The sequence below is a fragment of the Equus przewalskii genome, chromosome 16 (assembly GCF_037783145.1).
Source record: "Equus przewalskii isolate Varuska chromosome 16, EquPr2, whole genome shotgun sequence".
Lineage (NCBI taxonomy): Eukaryota > Metazoa > Chordata > Mammalia > Perissodactyla > Equidae > Equus > Equus przewalskii.
In genome coordinates, this window is record NC_091846.1 from 64,429,057 (window position 1) to 64,449,604 (window position 20,548).

Below are 20,548 nucleotides of genomic sequence, written 5' to 3' on the forward strand. Positions count from 1 at the left end.
CTGGTTTTATGTTGTGTAGTGACTTGAGCACTGGGTGTGCTGTGTGGCCAAATTCGGCTTTGGGTTCACTGACAAACTGCATGCAAGAGGACCCTGCTGTCATCCAAGACTTATTTAGAAGTTTCCTGAAAGGAAACATGTTACAACTGATTTCTCCACCCATTCCAGAACCTATGCAGACATTACACTATAGACAGGGACAATCTGAGACATGGAAAATAACACCCAAGAGTTTCACAAACTAAAAATAGATGACAAACTGATGTTCTAATGAATGGAATGCTGAAAGCCACAGTAGAAGAATGGTCTTGAGTTCAGGCTTCGACAAACTGAGCCAGCAGATTAAGCAGGCCGCGTGTCTTCAGCCTCCTGGTTGAACTAAATGGGATTAGTAACTTCTACTTTTTCAGAATATCGGGAAGATGGGATTTATAAACCTTTGGCCACATCAGAAAAATTAGCATTCCCTTCGAGACGTCGGAACTTTAAATACTCTCCTCCAGACTGTGTTTGCTTTCGAGTGAGTGAGAGAAGCTGTGAACAGGTACATTCCCAGGCCCTTGTTTCACCACTTAAGGTGGACGTACGCCTGGGATTCTAATGCAGGTTCACACGGCGAATTGAGCAACTTGGTGCTATAAGAAAAGTCATCCTTCTCTAGAGTAAAGCTGGATGAGATCACCGTCTCCAAAACTGGACTATTAAACTCTCAGATTGCAAAAATGGTATGATGTATCCTGAATTTCCCTTAACCTGACCAAGTCAAGTGGCCTTGTCTATGAGGAAAAAATGAGGCTGCCTTTGTTTCTTTAAATAGATTGTTTTCCAAAGCTAACAAGTGACCTTCAGCCTATAAAATATTCACATTGTTTTGTTTCCCCTCAATATGTATTATTTAGTGTATAGCCCTTTAAATATTAACCATCTTTTTTCTAAAGATATGGTATATATTATTTACATCCGGTTACATTAGGTTTCCATAGAGATGAAATAGGCACATTGGAATCTTGCTGAAGTCGTGAGCAAATAGGGCATCCGGCCAGGTGCACACAACAGGTATCCAGTGAAGTGAACCCCAGTCCAGGGAAGATCCAGAGGAAATGAAAGATCCAGGGTGGATGGACTCTGGGCCTCAGGTAGGCAGGTAGTCAGCCGCGGGCAGTCTCTTGGAGGAGATCACATATGCCCCATCAACGGATCCACATAGGAGACAAAGGTATTAGCAGTTCAAAAACACCCCAAATCAGATTTTAACAGGTCACTTACTTAGCAAACCAAAGTGAAGGGACTGGAAATGGTATGTCTTTATAAGGATTGCAAAGACTGTTCAGATGGAATTCATTCCATTTTTAGTTAAATTCTCATGGTTTTTCCCAAAGCCAAGATTGCTTTTGAGATCTCCAAGGCTCTTCCATCATCTCTGTGTAAATTACGCCTGGAATGACATTCGAGATGACAGGAGACTAGAATCCTAATTAGAGGATTGGAGGGGATCATCTGAGATCCTCCTCTCACTCGGGGGATAATCAGGTCAAGGGAAAGCATTGTTTTTGGAAGGCCTGCAGAATTTGCCCACGTCTTCCTTACTCTCCACGGGAAAGTTCAGAAGGCAGTAGCTGGCAGATAATCGATCATTTTTGAAATCTTTCTTCCCTTAGCAGATAATCGGCAGTGCTATTCACATATTTATTCATTCAACAATCGCAATTTCTTAAGCACTCAAGACACACACAGCACTGCTGTGGAGCAGAAATTCCCTGGAAGTCAGGACAGCACAGGTGCTCCTTAGCAAAAGGAGGTGCCGAAGACCAGCGTGGTGGCTAAAATTGATGACACCTGCCTGGATAAAATCATCCCGTCATTGGAGGTGAAAACTTGGGAGGCCATGGTGCACTTTTTGTTTTTAATCCCTCTGGATAGAAATGACTAATTACCCAGCCTGCTAATCATCCCCCTGGCAGAATTCAGCAGCCACACAAGAGCAAATATCAGTAAAGCCTTATTTGCTTGGGAGGGAAAGTGGTTTTCCCCAGAAAGGAAATTTCCAGGCACTTTGATATCAGTGCTCCCATAGCCCTTTGCTTACCCGTGACTGTCAAATTTGCTCCATGTCTCTTTACCCCCGTAGACAGAGAAGCTAGGAACCTTCAAGGGTAGCAACTATGTACTGGCCATATTTGTATCCCCAGAGTGTAGCATGAAACCTGACTTATAAGGGACAAGTAAGAATCGTTTAATGAATGAATGCTAGCAACAGAAGCCTTATTTCTTATTTAGCCAATGTATTGGAACTTTTTCTGAATTATAATACACTTCCCTATCTCATTAAACTGATTTCACTGAATGTTTTTGCTTGCTAGGTCACTGATTCAGAATGTACTGTGTCAGTCCCTGTGCTATAGACAAGTGAGCTCCAAATTTTCTTGATCTCTCATCTCTATCAGCAAAAAGTCAGAAATGTAGACGATGTATCAACAGTCAAAGAATTATCATGCCTGCTATTTTATCGTTGTTCACCTGCGCTTGCAATGTTTGAAATGAAAGAAATTCAAAGTTTCTTTGCAAAAGTCATTTTAAGTCACTCGTCCATTTAATGGGTTAGCTAAAACTCCGTAATCTAATCCATAAATGCATTTAACCAGCACATATGAACTGTGATAGATTTCAGTACCCCAGAAGCAAGCTAATGAGGTATGAGGGAGGTGCCACTGTGGGCCCTTTCTACTCTGGAAGTCTTACTCCTTCCACAGGATAATTGAGAAATGGCCATCACCATATAAACTGATTAAGAGGCATGTCAATCTGTAGATAGATGAAATACTAGGAAAGCTTAATTCTTCTTATATTTTTATACTTAAAAAATAGAAATAGGGGCCGGCCTGTGGCCGAGTTGTTAAGTTTGCACACTCTGCTTCAGTGGCCCAGGGTTTCACTGGTTCGGATCCTGGGCATGGACCTAGCACCTCTCATCAGGCCTTGCTGAGGCAGCATCACACATAGCAGAACTAGAAGGACCTACAACTAGAATATACAACTATGTACTGGAGGGCTTTGGGGAGAAAAAGAAAAAGAAAATTGGCAACAAATGTTAACTCAGGGCCAATCTTAAAAAAAAAAAAATAGAAATAGAAATTCTAATGTTTTCATCTTGAATCACACTGAATCATCTTGCACACCCCAAGGGATGTACACTTACCTTCACCATCAACCCAACGCACATGCTTTGGAGACCACAGCTATAGGCAATGTTCCTAATTAAGCCCAGTGGTTAAGAGTAATGATTCTCAAGTCTTCATTTGAATTTGAATCTCATGTCCACCAGCTACTAGATGAGTGTCAAGTTTTTTCTCTAAGTCCCCACTTCCCAGTTGCAAAAAAAGGTATAATGATAATACTTCAGCACAGAATTGTGGAGAAAGAATGCAGGTGTCTTAGCTCAATGAGAGCTCACAATTAGCCCCCAGTCGCATTGAGTCAATTACTGTCCTGCACTGAATCCAGCAAAGCTTTTAAATGCCATGTGCCCTGATAATGAAGTTTCGTTTCTTTTCCCAACTTTTCACTTATTTTTAACTTTTTCAAACAATACTGAAATGGTTGAAAAAATAATAAAATGAACACCCATATACCCCTCATCTAGACTCAATAGTACTTGATGTTTTTGGTATTTTCAATAAGTAAAAGACAAAGTAACACTTTATCCCTAAATAGCTCAGCGTGAATCTCCTGAAAGCAAGGACAGTCTCCTACGCAACCACAATAGCATGATTACACTTAAGAATATTGACACTAATTCAATAATAGCATCTACTATCAATGCTATAATCAAAATTCCCCAGTTATCTCAATCCTCTCTCTTATAGCTGGGAATTCAGTTCCAAATTCGGGATTCAGTTAAGGTCCATGCATCACATTTAGTTGTTATGTTTTTAGAGTTTCTTTTCATCTAAAACAGTCTTCCTGCCTTTTAAAATGTTTTGCCTCTTTTGAAGAGTCAAGGCCAGCTGTCCTGCATAATGTCCCATACACTAGATTGTCTGGTCATTTATTTATGGGGTTGTTTAGTCTGTCCCTCTATCCCAAGCACTTCCTGTAAACTGGAAGTTGTTCATTCAGAATCTTGGTGAGATTCAGGTTAAATATTTGGGAGAAGATGACTTCCTAAACAAAATTTTCAGACAACAGTACTTGGATCCTCCTTCTTTCTGCTCTTTGATTTTGCTAATCACTTTGTTTTTAGCAATCACTCCACCTTGTCAACTTCCTTCTTCTTTCATCTAATTTTATAATTCTGTAAGGGTAGGTATGACGATGGTACTACTGTCTTCCTATAGTCAAGTATTCATGGACCTTTGACAGGGCTTAAACTAAGAGTGTATGTCTTTACTGAAGCCAGTAGTTGAAATTGTCAGAAATCAGAATGAACTCCAGATAAGTTCTAAAAGAGGGCTCCTGTTTTCCCTGGGAACCCCAACAGTGTATATTGGGATCAGATTCCTCTGGAATAACAGAAGCTGTTGTTTAACTTTCAGGATCTGTCAATAGCTTAGATGAAGCATATTTAATCCTCAGGTATCACTAATATTACTGATATAACAGTGTTACAATAGAATACTGGACAAATGGTAAATATAGCTTGCAAGTATTGGAGAGAGTTAATTTGTCCTAGAATAGCTCATTAGGGAAGCAGAGAAAGGGAATTGTTGTCAATTTCCACATATGTGGTCCCAGGTCTTTGTCCCCATCAGGTCTGCATTACTAATGAGTTAGGACTCACTGTTATTGTCAGTAATATATTTTTACTAAGAGTACTTGCTAACATAAAGCCTAGCTCACTGTTATGTGCACTTATTTTCCAGGGGAAAGAAAAAAACTCTGGTCTGGAGCTCTAGCAAAATAGTCACGTATATTATTTAGAAATAAAAATAAAAGAAAATGAGAAAATATATATATGTGTAAATAGTGTAAGAACTGAAAAATTTGCCTGCTACTGAAAAATAAACTTCAATCCTTCGGATACTCGTTAGAATCAAAGGCGTGTTTCTCTCTGGTGGCTAATAGCGTCCATTTTTTTCAGCTGTCTGCATCACCGTCCCAGTCTGGAAGTGAATTGGCCGGCGTTCCCGCGCAGAATGTTAAAACAGCATTTACATCTCTCACTGCTCCTTTGCTGTTATTTCCTTCAATTGCACAGTGAAAATGCCTGGCTACTGAAATGCCAGGGTGGACAAGACCCGATTATACAATGTGCTGTGGTGAATCATAGGAGGTGACCCACACATTCCTCACTTAGCCGGATACAGCTCCACAACCCCTCCTAGCCCTTTTGAGACGAGTGCACATTGTGTGACCTCCAACTATTTTGTGTTAGTGATGTTGTCTATGGCCTTGTAATGGAATGGGACAATTAAATCCACTTTCTCAATCAACATTTGTTGAGCACCTACCGTGTGCTGAGATCTGTGTGACCAACTGGTCCTGGTTTTCCCAGGACTTTCTAGTTTTAACACTGAACATTCAGCATCCTAGAATCCACTATGTCCTGGTTAAACTGCTGTGGTTGCTCACCTGCACGATACTAAGCATGGAGAATAAAGACAAATCAGAACCCTGTCCCTGACACTAAGAAGCGCGTGGTCTCAGGGAGAATCAGAAAAGTGAGCCAATTGTCAGAGTTTGGTGCAATCAGTACTTAGAATCATGAACAGGGCACTGTCGAACACAGAAAGTTGAGTCTAAATCTGAGTTGGGGGCCAGAGACTGCACCTTGAAAGAAGCGTACCTGAGTCTGATCTTGAGAATGAGCAGCATGGGCTGGCCTGGTGGCACAGCGGTTAAGTTTGCACATTCCACTTCTCTGAGGCCAGCGTTCACTTGTTCGGATCCCGGGTGTGAACATGGCACCACTCAGCAAAAGCCACGCTGTGGTAGGCATCCCACGTATAAAGTAGAGGAAGATGGGCATGGATGTTAGCTCAGGGCCAGTCTTCCTCAGCAAAAAGAGGAGGATTGGCAGTAGTTATCTCAGGGCTAACCTTCCTCAAAAAAAAAAAAAAAAAAGGAATGAGCAGCACAATGTGCACAGTTTAATTTTGCAAATATTAGAAGAGGAGAGACCTTGGAACATCATGTGCTTTTATTCTTTCTCTGTGTCTCAAAAAAAAAAAAAAAAATATATATATATATATATATATATATATATATATTTGGTTCAGATTCCCACAGCGTAAAGATGGGCTTTTAGTATGAAAGAAGCAGAAAAGAGAATGCGCGTTCCTGGTATACTTTACCGTAGGACAGGATAAACCTCAGGATATGTCGGTCCTGAAGCTGGTGATGACTTTCTGAACTGGCTGGAAAGGGGTAATACCTGCTTCTTCCTTGGGATTTGTGTTTGACAACAGTTAGATTGAGTGGCTTAAGGGGGGTAGGGCAGATTAGAGGTTAGGGACACCAAAGTGGCACCCTGCCAAACAAATCAAATGTGAGGGATTTTGTTTTTGACATGTTTTAGTCAGAAAAAGTTCAAACATACTGAAAAATTGCAATTTTTGAAAATAGGTATACCTCCATCCAGATTCACCAACTCTCAAAAATTTGCCACATTTGCTTTCTCTCTTTTTTCTTTCTCTATACAGCTATGTGTTTATTGTTATCATTATTATTATTATTAATCCTGAACCATTCTAGAGTAAGCTGTGGAAATCGTTACCTTTAAACACTCCAGCATATATCTCCTAAGAACACGACATTCTCCTTTATTACTGAAGTGTGAGTTCATATTTAGGAAATTTAACACTGATACGATACTATTATTAGATATAGAGTCAGTATTCAAATTTTGCCAACTATCTCAATAATGTCCTCTCTGGCAATTATTTTTCAGATCTAGCACCCAATCCAGAACCTTAGGCTGCATTTGGATGCCTTGTCTTTTATTCTCTTGAATCTGGAAGAACTCTTTAGACTTTCTTTGTCTTTTATGACTGCCCTTTTGAGGACTACAGGCCAGTTATTTTGTAGAATGTCCCTCAGTTTGGATTTGTCTGATATGTCATGAATGGATTGGGATTGTGAATTTTGGCTATATAAGTGATATGTCCTTCTGGTGGCATCGCATTACTCCTACAGAATATGAGTTTGTCCCATTACTTTGATCACTTAGTTAAGGGGGGGGGACCTGCCAAGTTTCTGCACTGAAACGTGACCACTTTTCCTTTTGTAATAATAAGTAATCTGGGGAGGATACTTTGAGATTGTGTAAATACCCTGTTCCACATCAAGCTTTCACCCAACATTTTTTGCATTTGTACTACTTTGCTACGACTGGTGTCACAAAGTGCCACCAGCTGGGTGGCTTACAACAACAAAAGTTTATTATCTCACAGATGGGAGGCCAGAAATCTAAGATCCAGATGTCAGCAGGGTTGGTTCCTTCTGAGGCTGCAAGGGAGAATCTGTTCCAGGCCTCTCCCTGAGCTTCTCATGGTTTGCTGGCAATCTTTGGTGTTCCTTAGCTTATAGATGCATCACCTGATCTCTGCCTTCATCTTCGCATGGTGTTCTCCCTGCATGTATCTGTCTCTGTGTCCAAATTTCCCCTTTTTATAAGGGCAAAGTCATATTGGATTAGGGCCCACCTCAATGACTGCATTTTTAACTTGATCCTCTGCAACGACCCTATTTCCAAATAAGGCCACATTCACAGGTCCTGTGGTTAGGACTCCAACCCATCTTTAGGGGGGAACACAATTCAACCCACAACAGCATCTATTGATGATACTTGCTGAGATCAGTTATTACTATGGTGGTAGCAGATTGGTGATTTTTCTACCTATCATTCTCTCAACATTTATTAGTTGGTTTTGGGGGGTTGTGGTTTTTTTGTAATTGATAAACAAAGAATGTACATCCATCCAGGGCTAGATAGAAATGGTCACATATCTTTAAAACAAAAAAACACAAAACAACAATACGCGTACACGTCTATACCGAGTAGTGAGCAGAAAAGGACTGGCTCTCATTGCTAACCCCTTACCCGGTCAGATTGGCTGGAAGGAGAGTGAGGGGGAGATTGTGGACCAAAGTCAGCATGAACGGGGGAATCAGAGGGTGTAGGTTTCAAGCTGTCCTAAACATTTGCTGTGTGTAAGCTACTTCTTGGAATGTCATTACTCATGGATTTTTTTCATGCTCTAAAACGAAAGCAACATCATGCTATTCAAGGATATGTACCAGGGTCTTGAATTCAGCATTCTGGTCATCTTCAGCACTTTATGGATGAGCAGACTTCCCAGTACGGAAGCCTCTGTCATCATCAGAATCACAGATAAGCAAGGGCCCAAAGACTGTATAATTCTGAAACTACTAAGAAACGTGACTGGGGACAAAATGAAACGTCAGAGATCTTTTATTTCTTTGTGTTCATTCTCAAACCTGACAAAAGATCTTTGAAATTTTTTCTCAAATCTATACTCCATCCACAGTAAACACAGAATACTTTGTTTCCCAAGGCCATTGATCTCAAGTGTACAACAGTGCCAATAAGTCTCAGCGGTTCTCCCATTTAGGGTGCTATATAGGTTTTCTAGGGCTGCTGTAACAAAGTGCCACACATGGGAAGGCTTAAACAACACAAGTTTATTGTCTCACAGTTCCGGAATCCAGAAGTCCAAGATCAAGGGATCTGCAGGGTTAGTTCCTTCTGAGGGCTGTGAGGGAAGGATGTTTTCCAGGTCTCTTTGCTTGGCCTGTAGATGCTGTTTTCTTCCTATGTCTCTTCACATTGTTTTACCTCTATACATATCTCTGTGTCCAAATTTCCCCCTTTTTTTAAGAATACAGGTCATGTCAGATTAGGGCCACACTAATGACCTCATTTTAACTTCTCTCCCTCTGGAAAAACCCTATCTCCAAATAAGGTCACATTCTGCTGTGTTGGAGGTGAGGGCTTCAGCATAGGAATGTGGGGGGGACATAATTTAACCTACACCAGACACATTTCAACCATCCGTAAACTTTCCCAGTGTTCATGTAAGCAGAATAGGAAATCAAATCCGGGTTATGCCTGCATGAACCTAGATGTTAATTATGGAGCAGAAATGGTACGGAATCCCTCTCCCTATCCTTCCCACAGATGCATTCAGTGCCGAGCCTGAAAACACTAGAGATGGTGTTCCCTAGCTTCTCCCCACCACCCATCTATAGAGATGTGGATTTTACACTTACCTGTATTTAGAATGACTTTTCTCTCTCTGGTGCTGGAGATTTTTAAGCAAGTTTGGGTTGCTGTTCACCACCAAAGTGTTTACTGTATGGGTCCGTCAATTGGTCAAGAGCAGAGGTTACCAGCAGCTGAATTAGTGGCAAAATTTATTTCTTGCGGAAACAAGTAGACCATTGGGAAAAGCATTTTATCTCTCGGTGCATTGTTTAGATGCATTTATTTGACATTCAAGCAAATGAATTCTAAAGAATATATTTAGGGTGTTTGCAGTAGGGAACACCTATTTCTCCCAGCTGGAGAGAGACCCCCAAGCCAATTGAGATGCTTCATAAGTTTTTAATTCAAAGGATGGGAGGACAGAAAAGATGGAAAGCAAAAAGCCAATTACTGAGAACTCTGTGCCAGAAGCTAGAGGAAGATTGAGGGAGAAGGTGGGGATGCTTTCCTGGGCAGTGAATCCTGCAGCGTGGTGTCTCTCTCTTAAAGCCGATTAAGAGTTTGTGCTAGTCCTGTCACAGATTCTCTAACCTTCACCTGCCTTGTGTCCTTGTGTAGAAATGAACAACGCCTGCAGAGAATATTCACTCTCATTCCTTCTTTCATGATCAGGTCACAGACATAAAAGAGAAGCTGAAGCTCTCGAAAAAGGTCTGGTCGACGTTACCCTATACCATCTGCAAGGATGAGAGCGTGACAGCGGGCACGTCCAATGACGAGGAATGCTGGAACGGGCACAGCAAAGCCAGGTGAGGGTGACTCGCTGTTCATATGGACGACGGGGCTTCGCACGTCCAGCCCTGGAAGGCTCTTAGCACAACTCTGCAGATCTGTTTATGCAAAAAGCAACGGAGGGTGGAGGGACAAGTCATCACTTAGCGACAGCTGTTCAGAGTGACAGGTTTGATGGGCACCTGGGAGCACTTACTCTCAAGGTGCCATTAAGCGTGGAATCCTTGTTCTGAACGCCTCGCCTCTGGATGAAAACAGAGCAATGGTGACAGATGCCGGGTTACGGATATCCAGAGATCGCAAAGAGCCCTTTTATGTCCACTTAATGATTTTAAGATAGCGGAGCTATTTTTATCCACAGTTAAATTTGCATGGCTTGCTTTTTTTTTTTTTTTATCACAAGTTAAACAGGAAGTGAAAATTCAACTCTAATTTTTTTCTCCCTTGGGGAAAAAATTTTGAAGTGCTCATTGGAAGGGTAAAAGAAAAAGAAAATGACTGAGGGAGAGCCAGGGAAGTGGTCTCATAAGTCCCATGCCTTGGAAAATCCCAGTGGAATCTCCAATGAGAGATGGCTCTGTTTGCATCTTTCTCCTCTGATATCCAAAACTATTGCCACTTGAAATGGAACTTCTGAATTTCTTGATTCAGTCCAGAAGTGGGCTTGGCTTGAGTGTTCATAAGGTGGAGAAGTTGGACAGGGGAACTGGCTGGGAGTTGGCAAGGAGGGCAGCACACCAGGAGAGGAGTCTGCCAGAGCCCTCCTCAGCAGGGATACAGGTGGCTGGAGCAGCTGGTCAGTTAGATTCAAGGAATTTTGGGGGACTGACCAGCAGGTGGAGAAGCTAAGGGGGGAGGCGTCTATTCTGCAGCCTTTTTGGGCAGTTTCAAGCATACAAAGCAGCTGTGATCAAAAGGGAATGAGAAGATACGTGGATATTAAGTTCAGAAGAAGCTGCAGACGGTAAGCAGGGGTGCAAATGAGGAGCCCATTAGGTGTTGTTTCTTACATTGCTAAGTTGCTTTTGCTAGCATCTGTTGGTAATGATATTATCAACCATACTAGGGAGAGCTTAGCAAGGTGAAAAGAAGACAGCTATAGAAAGAGCTGTAATTGTTTCAAGTTGCTCCAAAATATCAATATGCAAATTTTAGATCATGAGGGTACAGAAGGCAATTCATGATATCAACAACATGCCCCTCAAAAATGCTTAGTAATTTACTAGTGTCCAGCCTTTTAGGCAGGAGACTTTGGGCCAGCAAATCCAGCTATGAATTAACAGCTTCTAAGGTGTCTTTTCCTAATGACTACACAGAAAGACACTGTAAAGGATGACCAGATGGCCTAATGAATAAAGTGGTGAATTTTTCAAGCTGCTCTGTTGCCCATCTGTGTTTACCTTTCAGGCTTGGCTAAAATGAAAGCTGTGTTTTGAACTACATTCCCGGGAATAGTCACACAGGTTGCTGGATATTAGCACAGATGCAATTTCTCACAAAAGGAAATATAAAGGATGGTTGCAGGCAGGGATTGGGGAAGGGACCACCCTCCATCAAGAAAATGAACCGAGAAGATAAAGACCACTGAAGACAGAGCTAGAGGAGACTGGGAAGCTTCGGCCATGTTCCTCATTGTGCAGATCAGGAGTCCAGACAGGGTAAACAATTCGTCCAAGGTTACCCAACTAACAAGGGTGAAAGCTGGCCGTCTCCCAACTCCCAACCTAGTGTTCTTTTCACTTCAATACCCTGCCTTTAAAACAAATGAAAGCTATACTGCCCTCCCCAGGTTCAGAAGACAAGTGAAACATATCCTTAGCTCTATAAAAGACTTAATGGATCTATGTTTGTTCATTCAGCCCATCAGTCCATCAACAATATTATCAAGCACTGCCTCTGTCCCAGGCACTGTGCCAGGCTCTGTGAATTAAGTGCTATAAGATGGCAATGATATACACATGAAATGTAACATATACAATGGCAGTGTCAACACTTGAAAAGACACACAGCTGGAGAAAGGACAGTGGATTTTGGAACTTCAAGTGCCATACTATTAGACTGTAGGTTTGAGAAAGGACCACACAGCTGGAGATGCAACTGGATCAGTACCAAGGGACCAGGTTGAATTTCATCCAGAGGTCAATGGGAAGCCATTGGAGGATTTTATGCAGCTGAAGGGAATTATGAAGTTTAATGCAATAAAATCATTTGCAGAAACATCCCAGAATTTAACCCGGTGTATTATTAAAAAGATGAGGCTGTCAAATATTTGTGATTCAAGTTATGTTCCCATTGAAAAAATTACAATTTCATAGTTTCTTTTAGTTCCTTTTTTTATTCTTTCTCTAGAATGAAATCTTAATATTTTAACTTTATATTTAATAGCATAGTAAGTAGACAACCAATAAAGACTTGTTGAATCAAATTTAATTGAAGCTTTCTTCTTATCCAAATTTTAATTGATCTAGAAACATGTGAGAAAAGTTTTTCATTTAAAGAAATTCCACTGAACTATATTGTAAGTTAAAAAGCCATTCATAAGGCAAATAGTAACCTCTTCTCTTCCCTACTTTTGAAGTATGGATTCTCAGATAATAGGCCGTCTTAAATGTTCAGGAATGCTTTGAAAAAAGAAAGTTATTCTCATAACCCACGTGAAATAAAAGAACCAGAACACTTACTTAAGAAAAAAGTCTATCAACAAGTGTCAGTGGATATGGAACAGAGAGACTTATTAGCGTTGATAGAGATTCTTACAGTCTGGAGTTTTTTAACTCAAGTCTGTAGGATAAGGCCACTGTTAACCCACACATTTCTTTCTCTCTTTATATTTTACCCATCAGACTCTTCAGTCACATTCTTCGGTTCACACCCACTCCTGCAGCCCTTTTGTCCTATCTCAGTGTTTGATCGGCTTTTCTCCATCACCCACATTTCTCCCGATGATTTTCTGAATCCTACCCCATAGCTCTTTACCATACTTCCTTGATTCAAAAACATACCTATTTCACATTTTAACATTTCTGAAATCAAAATGACTCCTACAGTGGATATGTCCATTTACTCTGATGATTATCTTATTTTCCCAAATAGCTGTTATTAAATGAATGACACCTGTTGAAATTAGTGATGACATGAAATAGAGAACAAGATACACATAGATGAGGCTGCTAATGGCGGCCGCAGGGTAAAATCTTGTACTGAGATAATGGTCAAGGGTGTGTGAGGAGTGGCTCCCCTGGAATATGAGCCCACTTTTGTCCCCCTGCTTGCACTCTCGCCCATCTCTGGCTGATCTCACTGCTTCAGTAGCTAAACAGGCCTGGAAAGAGGAAGTGAGGTAGAAGGAAGAGACTGGCCTTTGGATGGGAGGAAATTGCCGACATGCTGATGACTCTGTTGGCATTTAAACCTCCATTCTGACATCAGGTGGTTAAGAGAAGCCCTTACTTGCTTACCCTTCCCTTTCCAACCCACTGAGACAATTTGAAGACCAATACAATAATGTCTATGAAAATACTTCCTAAACTCTGAAACAATGTTTCTCCAGTGTTAATGTGCAGGCTAAACTCTTGGGGATCTCGTTAAAAATTCTGCTTCGAGAAGTCTGAATGGGACCTGAGATCCTGCGTTTCTAACAAACTTCCAGGGGATGCAGCTGTTGCTGGTCCAGGGACCACACTTTGAGTAGCAAGGCTCTAAGGCAGAGCTGCCAGATTTAGCACATAAAACACCAGACACCAAATGGAATACACTTATACTAAAAAAGGATTCATTGTTTATGTGAAATTCAGATGTAACTGTCAGTCTCGTATTTTATTTTGTCTGGCAGCCGTACTTTAAGCTCCTATTAACAAGTAAGATATTCCCTTTTTCAGTTCACGCACAAGCCTCAGGGAGGGTGTTACAATTTGTTGTTTTCTCTTTGTCTCCATGGATACCCTTGATGTTCCTTTCAATGGGGCTTTTCTTATATTAAAAAAAGAAATACAGCAACTGGGCCGGGGAGGTCATGTGGTTCAGTTGTAACATCACCCACTAAGGATAGCCAGAGCACAGGCGAGGTCAAAGGCATCTCAACAACGAATTGCTTAGTGTTCACATGTGCAGCAAGAGAGAATTTTAAGTTTGAAATAAAGCACAGCCTTCACGATACAGGATATTGTCTGTACCAACCTCTGGTCTCAAACGTGATGCACTTATGAGCCAAGGATGGATACGTTGAATTTCTTGTCAGTACTTGATTCAATAAGTGTCTTAGCTCAGGCTGCTATAACAAAAATACCATAGACTGGGTGGCTTAAACAGAAACTAATTTCTTCCAGTCTGGAGGCTGGTAGTCCGAGATCAGGGTGCCAGCAGGGCTGGGTTCTAGTGAAGGCCCTCTTCCTGGCTTGTGGATGGCGGCTTTCTCCCTGTGCCCCCATACGGCAATGAGAGAGATGGCTCTGGTCTCTTTTTCTAATAAGGGTCCTAATCCCATCAGAGGGGCTCCATCCTCAGGACCTCATCGCAACCTAATTACCTCGCAAAGGCCCTACCTTCTAATACCATCACACTGGGGATTGAGGCTTCACTATATGGATCTTGCGGGGACACAAACATTCAGTATGTAGCAGTTAGTACTCAGATTCAAATCCTGCTTTATCAGAATAGCTAATAAAGGATTTTCCTCACAATTCACGGCAGTGTCTGTCACTCAAGAAAAGCAGCCTATTGCATCTTCAGCGACCAGCAGGAAAGTCAGTTTGCAAGTGAAACTTCTGGTCCTCCCATTTCTCACTTGTCTAAGCAACTTCTAGGGAGAAATGAGAGAAGACAAAGCAACACTCTGACTCAACTCAAACAGGAATTGAAAGGAAGCTAGTAAGTAAGGGAGGAAAATCAATAATAATCTAGAAGGCCAAAGGGAAAAGAAATTAAACAGTCATGGTGCAGGTTACAAATCTAGGCCTCCTAAAGTTCCCAGGGTGACCCAGAGACCCTGGGAGGACATTTGCAGTCATCCGTCATCCCTGAGAAGGGCATTTTGGGCAGCCAGGTGGCCGGAATGACCTGTCTGTACGGTAGCTAGAGAAGAATGATTCGATGGGTCGCAGAAAAGCATACACTCAGAAGCAAATAAAACTTGTGGATAGTTAGCTAATACAGCTTAGAACTTTGTCAGGCAGCAGCAGAAGAAAACATAAGTCCCTCATGGTATTCATACAGACTCTTACCTTTTTGTCATAGGGGCAGATTCTCACTTTGTGAGGACATAGCCATGTCAAATTACATCCTCCATATCCTCCTTGAGGCTTGTTTCCTCTTCATGGGATTCTTCTCCCAAGCTTATAGGGGTTAAAAAGGAAGGGGAAGTATGGAAGACAATGGGATGGGGCAGGAAGAATGCGTGTGAAAGCCAGTCTGAGGAGCAAGTCCCAACAGCACATGGATTTCATGATAGGACATCCATCATGTCAGAGTTTTCAGGGTTTCTTGAGTCAGTTATTTCCAGACTCTTCCCTCTCCCCCATAAAACTGGCAAAACAACTTTCTGCTTCTCCTCCCTGTAAGCCAGTGTTTCGCTGTCACTGTGTCCTTTCTTTAAAATGCCTTCTGGGAAGAGACGATGGAGATGCCGGCTGAGAGACGAGGATTAATTGGATCCGTTGGAAATATAGCTTTTGCAGGGAGATTCTGCTGTTTTTCAAGGCACCTGATCCTCACAGAAATAACTGTGTCCCCAAGGAAATCCCTTCCGAGGCCAGGAGGTAAATACAGTAAATTATAAGAAATAGGAAAAGTAGAAAAGTCTAGAAGATACATCAGTCACTCTCACCAGCCACTGAGTGGATTGACTAAGCAAAGAAAATAGCAAGTCATGACTGGGTAAGTTTGAGCAGATGGAAGAGGAATGAAATGATGCACGGTGATGAGAAATCTGTCAAAGATAGTGACTTGGCAGATCTGGCAGGACAATGTTGTTTTAGTCTGATTGTGAAATGTGTCCTAAAGCACTCAAGCTGCATTTTAAAGAACTGTGAAATATTTGATGTATACCCAGCCAGGCAACCAACTTGGGAAGGTGGGAAGTCTGGAAGACAACTGGCAATTGTCAAACCTGGCATTGCTGAATGCCCGCTTCCCTTCTGCAGTATCCTTGGGAGGGAAGACCCCATGAAGATTGACTGTCCTGGGGGAGAGGGACGCTGCATGCGTCTCCTGCAAGTGCTTTAAAATGTGGCTACAAAAAAGAGGAAGGGAACGTGTTGCTGCCGACAGTCCGGCAGCCCTGAGAACTGACCCGTGGGTCTTCTTTCCTATTCATGCTGTAGTTGGCTGACTCCAGTTCTACCAAAAAAGGGTGGGTGGGGGAGCTCCTGCCAATGGATTAAGAGGCCAAGTCAGAGAATTTAGCTTCTGCTCAGTGCTGCAACCACTGAGTTCTGTGTCCTCCAAGAGTTCCCAAACCTTTTCACACCATACATCCTCCAGCTCAAGGAAAGCCACAACAAATCATTCTTCGGTACATGAATTCAGACTTTAAAACTCCAAACTCTGCTGCTGTCAGCCACTCCTAAGAAACAAGTTTGGCACTTGAGGGAGCTGTGTTAACAACTTAATTTTCATAAGAATACACTAGAATTGCATAGTGTGTTATATTTTCAAGCATTTTCATGTATCTTAGCTCAATATGGCAGCTCATGAAATAAATGTGTTATTCCTATAAATATAAGAATAATTGTGTGTAATTATATAAAGTAGCTAAATAACTTGCTCATGATCACACTGCTGAGTCTCATAGAGATCTCAGGTACCCTGGGTCCATCTCTGGGCCTTTGCCCATATCTCAGTGTCACATTTCACTGAAGCACCTAATGCCACAGACAACTCCAGCTTAGCAGTCTTCAAGAATTTGTAAATCCACTTAAAGCGTAACATCACAGTATGCTTTGAGTAAATCCACTTTCCAGTCAGGAAAAATGGAAAGGGAAAAAAGCAGTCTAGTGTATTAAGAACTTAAGAAAAATTATACTTAAAACTTAGATTTTTTTAAAAATTGTGGTAAAATATACATAAAATTTACCATTTTAACCATTTTTAAATGTACAGTTCAGTGGCATAAGTACATTCAAATTATTGTATACCATCACCACCATCCATTTACAGAACTTTTTTATCTTCCCAAACTGAATCTCTGCACCTATTAAATACTAATTCTCCACTCCTCCCTCCTTCTAGCCTGGCAACCACCATTCTACTTTCTGTATGAATTTGACTACTTTAGGTACCTTATATAGGTGGATTTATACAATATTTGTCCTTTTATGACCAGCTTATTTCGCTAAACATGATGTCTTTAAGGTTCATCCACACTGTAGCATGGGTCAGAATCTCCTTCCTGTTTAAAGCTGAATAATGTCCAATGTGGTGTATGTAGATACCACATTGTGTTTATCCATTCAACCTTCAATGGGCGCTTGGGTTGCTCCTGCCTTATGGCTGTTGTAATAAGGCTACTATGAAGAGAAGCCTACGAATATCTGTTCAAGTCCTTGCCTCCAGTTCTTTTGGATATATACCCAGATGCGGAATTGCTGAGTCATATGGTAATTCTGTGATTAATTTTTGGAAGAACTGCCATACTGTTTTCCCTAGTGCTGTACCACGTTACATTCCCTCTAGCGATGCACGGGATTTCCCATTTTGCCATGATTCGTAGTTCCCAAGTCTATCGATGGCATTGCCCTCAGTTAGGAATGCCCGTGTCACTCACCTGGGCACACATCACTCATAGTGAGCTTCACAGACATTTCCCACACCAGGGCCCCTACTTAAGGCTGGGTCCACTCTTGCGGTTCCTATAAGGATTGCAGAATGCGCTTCAGCAAGAATCCATCAGGGAACTTTGAGGAACAAGATTTATTACTCAAAGGTCCTGGAGTGTACGTGGCTCCCTGAGGGCCTTACAGCTAGGTCTCAGGTAGATAGTAAGAGAGAGAGAGAGCAGTCCTGGGGCTCTGCCTTTACTAGGGCCCGAGGGTGGGGTGCCTAGGGTTTCAAGGGTTTGATCTTTATTGGCTAACTTGAAGCACAAGAGTGAGAATTAGGGTAAGAGAAGGGAGAAGTGGGGTCACTCAAGCAGTCAGTTATCTAGGTTGCCCAGGGCTTTCTGAAAAGGGACCTTCCTGGGTGGAGGCGGTCTGCTTCCTTATCTGGTTGTTTTGCTAGTAGCTGTGTCATACAGCTGGCAGTATGTTAACTGAAGATGGATGTCTTTGCAATGGATGCCTCAACAATCAAAAACTTAATGTCAGGCACTTACACTCCACTCCACATTCTCACTAACACTTATTATTTTCTGTTTTCTGTTTGTTTTTCAAATAATAGCCATCCTAATGGGTGCGAAGTTTAAAACTTAGAGTTTTAAGAAAGCTTCTGAAAGAGGTTAGGGGTGCCACAGGGTCACAATCCCTTGTTTGAGATCCTTGGGACCATCAGTGTTTCAGAATTCTGAATTTTTTAGATTTTAGAAAGTCATCACAGTGCGTATACTGTGTATAATGTAATACTCCCAGTGGGGTCTGAGGCTGCAACCCACAATCAAACACGTTAAATTTCCACAGCAAAATGTAGCACTATTCACACTAACTGGGATAAGTAGGGATAAGATCAAGTTTTGCTAATGAATGGATTGCAGGAAAAATCCTTGAAGATTTTTGAATTTTGTAACTGCAGATAAGGAATTTTGGACCTATATTAGTATTATATCTACTCAGATTAGGTAAACCCTTAAACTCACTGAAGATGAATATATGTAGCTTATTGAGAATTAGAAATTGCTGTGGAGACATGTGTTGAATGGAGCCCATTTGTGGCAACAAGCAGGATTGAATCTGCTTCCCCACCCCCCACCATCTTCCAAGTGTGCCTTGAGGCAGGAGCAGTGGGAGGAAGTGTCAGGCATCTGAAAACAAACCCAGGCCAGTACCTAGACACCCATCTCTCCCTGTTCCTGCCCCTACTTCCACCTGGACTCTTGCCAACTCTGCTGGGCACCACAGGGTGACCCTCTTTCCGAGCACCTCGTTCCTCAGACTTGCACTAGCTTCAAATCCCATTAAATCTTGAGGGCTGTTTGTCCCTTCCTCTCACTACACAGTTCCTTACCTCAGAACAACTTCCAGCATTAACGTGGTGATAAGAAATACTGACTACTGATGAGTTAACATGCCTCTCCTCCCAGCAGGCACGTTCCTATATCAACAGGGACCTTCTGGAAGCATTGGCTCAGCTGAAAGGAGGGATTTTGAATGGTGGCCATGACAGGCATGTGGCTGGCCAGTGGGAAACTGCTGTGGGGACAAGTCTTTGTCTCTCAGGTTTGAGGTCTCTCAGGTGACAGAGGCTGTCAGCTCTGCCAGTGGGGGTCCTGGCACAGAGCCTGCCCCCACAAGACTAACTGTATCAGTCCCTCCTAAGTTCCTATGAGACTCTTCCACCCTAATCAGCTATATTGTTTAGATGTAATCAACGAAGCCTACATCAAAAATACAAAATTAGATGTTGTCTTACTGTGTTTGGGCTGTTCTAACCAAAATACCACAAACTGAGTAGCTTATAAACAGTACAAATTTATTTCTCACAGTTCTGGAGGCTGGAAGTCCAAGATCAGGTGCCAGCATGATCGACTGAGGGCCTCTTCTGGGTTGCAGACTTCTTTACATGTATCTTTACATGGCAGAGGGACTAGGAAGCTCCTGAGGCCTCTTTTATAAAAGCACTAATCCTAATCACCTCCCAAAGACCGCACCCCCTAATACCATCACCTTGGGCATTGGGTTTTCAACATATGAATTCAGGGGTAACACAAACATTCAGACCATCATGTGAAGAAAAGTAATTCTGCAAAGCTGCTGAAGATTTAGTTCCTAATGCTCTTGCAAAATAGAAGGTAACCAAAATGGAGAAGCTATGCTTGACTGTTCGTGGATGCCACCCACTTACCACACCCCAGCAGGAAGCATTGGCAAATAATGACACCCCTCCAATTTGTCCCCATTTCTGGGTTCTCCCTGACTGGGGTAAATGTGCATCCAGCCTTGGAACCTGGTCTGTCTGCCGCAAGATTCTCCTTCCTTTCCATGTCTCCCGGAACTGTAATGGTGTCAAAGTAGAATGCTGGCATGCCAAAGAGCTGGTGCAAAATCTAATAAAGGGAAGAATAGGGGCTCAAAGATGCATCCATTCTTGCAGGATATGAGTGATATGTAAAGAGGCAGCAAATAAATGGGCTCAGGAGTCATGGTGCTGAACTGGGCTTCCATAGATCCTTTGGGCTGCACTCTGGACGTCCCTAGATTTGGCCTCAGGATGTACCTCTGGAGCGACAGAATGGCCATTTCTTTTTCAACTGTATTTTCAGTTTAAGTTTCCACATTGTCTCTAAAGTTACCCTTTAAATACAGCAAAAGTAGAAAAGGTTCTTGAAGACATGGGTGCATTGTCACTTGTTTTTATTGTAAGTGGCTGAGCATCAGTAGGCACAGTTAAAGCTGGGTTTATCTGGCAGTCTCTTATTGTTTCTGGATGCTCAGACTCCCAGGGGCA

The 20,548-nt window shown here is 42.1% G+C and overlaps 1 protein-coding gene across 2 annotated transcripts in view; it reads left to right on the forward strand.

Annotated features, from left to right (window-relative positions):
• The window catches only part of GPC6 (glypican 6), a 1,030,865-nt gene that overhangs the window by 1,000,619 nt on the left and 9,698 nt on the right, over nucleotides 1-20,548 (forward strand). For both annotated transcript variants that reach the window (XM_070579058.1, XM_070579059.1), the window contains one exon: nucleotides 9,836-9,972. In XM_070579058.1, coding sequence (XP_070435159.1) covers nucleotides 9,836-9,972 — 137 coding nt within the window. The remainder of the gene's footprint in view (nucleotides 1-9,835; nucleotides 9,973-20,548) is intronic.